General features: G+C 38.2%; 1 protein-coding gene across 1 annotated transcript; it reads left to right on the plus strand.

Annotated features, from left to right (window-relative positions):
• Window positions 1-260: 260 nt before the first annotated feature.
• On the plus strand, window positions 261-5,965 carry LOC144961567 (uncharacterized). Its single transcript, XM_078894713.1, has 2 exons — window positions 261-436; window positions 5,177-5,965. The coding sequence occupies exon 2, from the start codon at window positions 5,441-5,443 to the stop codon at window positions 5,963-5,965; it is 525 nt and encodes a 174-aa protein (XP_078750839.1). The 5' UTR covers window positions 261-436; window positions 5,177-5,440.
• Window positions 5,966-6,291: the final 326 nt, after the last annotated feature.

Genomic DNA, 6,291 nt, shown 5'->3' on the forward strand with positions numbered 1-6,291 from the left:
CTCAAACTAAGTACACTGATAGTGTGCTCTTGAAATCTACATCTGTTCCCTATTTGAACCAATTCCCCTTTGTCTTATTTTTCTCGAGTGCTTTAATTGTAATTCTAGAACTTTTTACGATCCCATTTTCTTCCTTTTTACTGGTGCTGATATGACCTTAATGTGTTGCAAGCGCCGTCAAACCCTTAGAAACAAAAACAAACCACTGTAGTCAAGAATTGAATGTTCAAATGTTGTCTTTCCTCCTCGGACAGTTCAAAGTTTGTCCCAAGCACCAGTGCATCAGCACCGTCAACACGCGCCAGGATTTGTTTCAACGCGACGTCTCCAAGACCTTGTTGACGGATTTCTTTGGCAGTGTCCGGAATGTCGAGGTCATGACCTCCTTAATGTCCTTGGATAAGGTCAATAGGTCAGAGTCCCAACAAACTTGCAGGTCAGTGGAAGGTTAAGGGTTTTTGGATCTGATTTTTAATCATTTTTATTTTTAGTGAATTTTATTTTTATATGAATTATCTCTGCATAATTTTTGTTACATTGTTAATGTGATTTGTATATTGTAAACTTTCCAGGGAGTGGGGGGGGGGGGGGGGGGGGGGGAGAGTCAGTAGAGCACTCGCTTCACAAGCAAAGGGGCTGGGTGAATTAGAGGTGTTTTTTTTAACCCCCTCCCTTTCCTCCCTCCCTCTCTATCCATTAAAAGTTGTTGGGTAGCTGGGTCTGCTAGATCTGGCAGAAATTACATTGCAATGGATTATCATCCAATCCAAATGGTAGCAAATAATTACAATTGTTCGTTTCACGCTGTAGAAACAGGGATTATACTCCTGCCTAATGACTCTGTAGGGCTGCATTTTGAGGGGAGGGAATTCCTTTTGTCAGAAATCCTGTAACTCTGAGTTCTCAACCTTGATTGTATAAAAATAAATATGACTAAAGAATTTTATTCCAGCCCTCTAGTTGGAAAAAACTCATCTTTATTGTCCATAAATATGGCAATTTGTCATTTAGTTACACTTGTTACAACGTTAAATGATAACTATAACATTGAACAGATATTTCACTCCTACTTATTTTCTCTCATTCTCTCTCTCTCTCTCTCTCTCTCTCTCTCTCTCTTCCTCTCTTTCTTTCACACGTGCTAATCGTTGAATAATGCTTTGAACGCATTGAATAAAAATTGTATTCAACGATTGCAGACTATTTTCACACATTTTATTTGGTGTGAAATACGGTGTAAAGACAGCTGACTGGTCGTTATTGCACCAGTCTCCGTAAATAGTAACGCTTAATGAGATCAGGTTTACAATAATAATTGCTGAGCTCAGATTATATATTGTTAAATTTCAATAAAATCTGATTATTTAAAAGAAGTATCATTTAAATGTTTTTGAAAATGTCTTTTTATTCAAAGATAACGAAATAGGAACAGGTTGATGGGTTTGAGATGAATGAACGAATGAATGAATGAATTTGTATGGCGCCTAGATCCACAATGTGCTCAGAGACGCTTTACAATGCAAATAAAATACAAAGACTTTGAAGACTGACTTTGATTTCATGATTCGTGTTTTCCAGAAAAGACAAGAACTCGTGTCCGTCCAAGACCTCCAAGACCTCCAGTTCAGATTTGGTGTTTGCAAATCATTTCCCTGAGATACTTGTCTGATGTTGGTTGTGTGCTAGGAATGTGTATGTGTGTAGTGTTTATGTGTGTGTGTTTGTGTGTGTGTAGTATGTGTGTAAAGATTTGAACAAGTGTGTATGAAATGTGTTAGACAAAGTAAGAAAGAAAAATACAAGAAAAAAAAATCATCCCAAAAAATCAGTCTACCTCGACTGGCAATCGAACCTCAGACCTTCTAATTACCGGTCAGACGTGCTACCATTACACCACACAGGCTCCCGATAGTTGGGACAATGTTTAATACCTATATGAATATGAATGACGAAGTCTGTGATATTCACAAAGATGTTGGATTTTTATTGAGGTCCTTGTTTGACTTTGAGTGGACTTTGAATGTGTGCGGGTGGTTGGATGGGAGCATCACCCTTGAATCGTATACCTATGATGTTCGCATGGGTGTACGATCCGATAGTGATGTCGTTTCTTCTTCTCTTTACTAGCCTATCCTGCTTCTTTGATTTGTGATTGTATTTTTGACAGGGGATATTTTTTTTCTGTAAATCTTCGGCCTGTTTGTTCTTGGTTATTTATAATTTAGCTTATGATATCTTTAGGTTATGATTTTGATTTACATTTGTACTATTTTTGTTAGATTGCTTGTTTTTTTGTTTCAGCGGTCTCTCATATAACCTCAATTGTGTTGGAAGAGACCTAAAGCAACAAACAAACAAAAAAACAAAAAAACTTTGAATGTGTGTGTGTGTATGTGTGTGTGTGTGTGTGTGTGTGTGTGTGTGTGTGTGTGTGTAGTTTGTGGAACATTTGTACTGGTATATGGATGAAGAAATCAGTGAAAGACGCAAAAATATTGGATTTTACTGAGTTACACGCTGTGATGTTGACTGTGTTTGGGTGTGTTATTTATTCATGATAAATAAATAAATAAATAAATAAAATTCCCTTTATTCATCCATAGGGGAAATTTGTCTCTAGGGTCCATTCCAAGGGAAGACTGGAATAACCCAGGCGTTAGCCGCAATGCAGCGCCGCTAATTGAGATAGGGCGAGGTGACTTGCTCAAGGCCACACAGCACAGAGGCGGGTGATCGAACTCGGTACCTTTTGGGTATGAAGCAAAGACCATAACTCTGAGCTAAGTTGCCCCATATGCATGTGTGTGTGTTTATGTATGTGTGAGTGTGTGTGTGTGTATATATATATGTATGTGTGAGTGTGTGTGTGTGTGTATATATGATGTGTGTGTGTGTGTGTGTGTGTGTGCGTAAAGTTTGTGGAACATTTGTACTTGTACATGGATGTACACAAAAATATTGGATTTTTACTGAGATACGTGGTGTGATGTTGACTCTGTGTGTGTGTGTGTGTGTGTGTGAATGTGTGTGTGTGTGTATATATGTATGTGTGTAAATATATATGTGTGAGTGTGTGTGTGTAATATTTATGCATTGATGAGCAAGCCAGAGATACAAGAATGGTTGGATTGTTCTGGTCCTTCAGAGTTATAAGATCCATGGAGTTTGCTCTGTTAAGTAAGAATTGCTTGCTACCCTTTTTATAGGACGCTGGTTTATTTTTATAATAATGTACCTTTCATCATATCTAAGATACCCACCTGCACAGTTATTACTTGATGGAGCGACCTGTCAAAGAAATTAGTTCTGACAAACCAATCCACTGACTTGTACATCGCCAGGTTGGGATGTTACGGTTTATCTGTCAAATAAATGTGTCAGCGCATGATATACAGTGGAACCTCCCGATTACACCTCCGAATAGTGTTCGTTTTGTCAATGTCAATAAAAACTGGTCCCGCTGGCCTTACCACGCCCACTTTGTCCGCCATCTTGGAAACCTCTAAATAACGACACCTCTGGATAACGACATAAAAACTCGGTCCCGTGACATGTCGTTATCGGGAGGTTCCACTGTAATCAGTCAGAAGGTGAAAATTTGGATTTGCATTTTGTTTTCGGATTTTCTCACCAGAGCATTTTAATCTTTATTTGAAGTAAATCGAGTGATTTTTCATGAAGTTATGGTCAGATGTATGGGAAAGGTATCCAGCAACTTTTCTCAAATTTCAAACTTTTTTAACCTGACTAGCTGTAAAAATATTTAGAAGTGAAATTAAGCTGTGGTATATCCCAAAGATGTGAAAAAAGGGGTTTATTTAATAATTTATGACAAAAACTCATTTTGGATTTTTAAAAATTGACCTTCTACCTAAACTTGGCAATATCTCAGTTCAAACCTTTTCACCATCCGACTGATGACGTCATTCCCTGTGACAAATGTGATGTTTTAAAACAGTTTGGTGCTAGGGTGACAACAAGCGTTGATCATTCCAATTTTTTTTCTTTCTTTTAAATATGTCAATAAAAAAATCTCCACTGCACCCGGGATCGATCTCAGTCCCTTTGATTGTGAAGCGAGTGCTCTATCAACTGGGCTATTGGGACCCCTGATTTGTATATCGGGCTGGGCCAAAAGTTTGTTTTCGTCACATCTGCCACAAAAATGCTCCAGTACAAAAATGTTAGAAAAACTATTTAAGATGGCCGTTCTATAAGAATAATGAATCTTTGAAATCAGGAAAAGACTTTATGGGAGACCTTCCATAAGCTCCTACATTCCAAGTATTCTTGTTCTAGTAGGCGGTTTGAGCAGGGGGAAACTTTTTTTTAAAGTCTCCCCCCTCCCATACCCCCTCCTACTACTAGAAAGAAGTTCTAGTGTAGGGGGTTTGGGAGGGGGGAGACTTTAAAAAAAAAAAAGTTTCCCCCCTCCCAAACCCCCTACTAGAACAAGAATACTTGGGATGTAGTAGCTTATGGAAGGTCTCCCGACTTGATGGACAGTCTGCCATTTTTGAAATTCTATCTGTGATGAACTGTCGATTTTTTTGTTTATTTTTCATCGTTCAATCCAGTGGAAAACTTTCCAAAGTATTTCAAAATAACGGAGTATTAGAGTATTTTTGTTGTGGATGTTTTGACTTTGGTTGGCGGAGCCTCTTTTGTGCTGGGATTTGGTTTTCTTTGGTTTTGTCTCTGATGAAATGACAATGTGTGTTTGTATGTGTGTGGGACGAGGCAATTGTTTTAAAATGTATTCCTTGAATTAACCTATGACAATAGACAAATAATTTATTCTTTAGATTCAATAGGGTTTGGTGATCACCATTATTCCCTTCAGTCAATGTAAATTTGTATCATGGAGCACAAAAGTACTGGAAAATCTAAAAATTATAAAACTATTTTCCACAGATTGATTTACGAGTAACTTTCGAACCTTTGTTCAAATAAGGGTAATTCAGTAATTCCATTTCCTGTTGATTCAAATGATTATTTGTGACCCAACGTCTCTAAACGGTATTATGTCGTTATAGACCAGATGCGAAAAAGTCCAACTGGTCACAAATATAAACCGTTGGTATTTATCACAGTAAAATATGATATACCTTCTCCTCTATAAAACATATAAACTCAGCTTAAGTCTGATGTTTCTGTCTACAAATTCCATTTTCAGCATCGTAGTCATCCCGACTCAATGCAGTTTTGAGACGAGGGGTCACATTTAAGAATATCTGATGGGGCGTAATCATGAGTCGTTAACCTTTGACCTTGGGATTTACCATAATGAATGTGACCACTGAAGGCTGAAAAGATTTGTCCTGGGCTTTGTTCACTGTCCCAATATGGAATATGGTCACTGTCCCAAGATGGAATATGGTCACTGTCCCAATATGGAATATGGTCACTGTCCCAATATGGAATATGGTCACTGTCCAAGATGGAATATGGTCACTGTCCCAATATGGAATATGGTCACTGTCCCAATATGGAATATGGTCACTGTCCCAATATGGAATATGGTCACTGTCCCAATATGGAATATGGTCACTGTCCCAATATGGAATATGGTCACTGTCCCAATATGGAATATGGTCACTGTCCCAATATGGAATATGGTCACTGTCCCAATATGGAATATGGTCACTGTCCCAATATGGAATATGGTCACTGTCCCAAGATGGAATATGGTCACTGTCCCAAGATGGAATATGGTCACTGTCCCAAGATGGAATATGGTCACTGTCCCAAGATGGAATATGGTCACTGTCCCAAGATGGAATATGGTCACTGTCCCAAGATGTTTTGTTTTTGTTTTGTTTTTAAGGGTTTTACGGCGCTTGCAACACATTTAGGTTATATCAGCGCCAGTAAAAAGGAAGAAAATGGGATAGTAAAAAGTTCTAGAATTACAATTAAAGCACCCAAGAAAAAGTCAAGACAAAGGGGAAGTGGGAACAAATAGGGATCAGATGTAGATTCCAAGAGCATACCACCAATGTACTCAGTTTGAGACCACCTATAAGTCTCATCCGGACACAAGCACAAAATCCAACATAGAGGAACACACTCAAATGCCTACATTATACATTCAAAATAATAATAATACATAACAGAGAGATGATTTACAAGGAAAAAAATATCATCTCCCAAAACAATAACTATGCATTTGACTGTTTCCCTCCCAGCTAGGATTCCGACCAGCGCCAGGACAAAACCAAGTTATCTCATTCCGAGACAAAGACAGAAAGCATGTTGGAAAACAGATATAAGGGGATAGAAGACACTGTA

This window comes from Berghia stephanieae, unplaced genomic scaffold (genome assembly GCF_034508935.2).
Source record: "Berghia stephanieae isolate SIO BIC M18660-M18661 unplaced genomic scaffold, UCSD_Bste_1.3 scaffold308, whole genome shotgun sequence".
In the NCBI taxonomy this organism is placed as follows: domain Eukaryota; kingdom Metazoa; phylum Mollusca; class Gastropoda; order Nudibranchia; family Aeolidiidae; genus Berghia; species Berghia stephanieae.

Bases quoted from the DNA above. Each gene is read 5' to 3' on its own strand.
- LOC144961567 (XM_078894713.1), top strand. From the start codon at position 5,441: ATGGAATATGGTCACTGTCCCAATATGGAATATGGTCACTGTCCCAAT.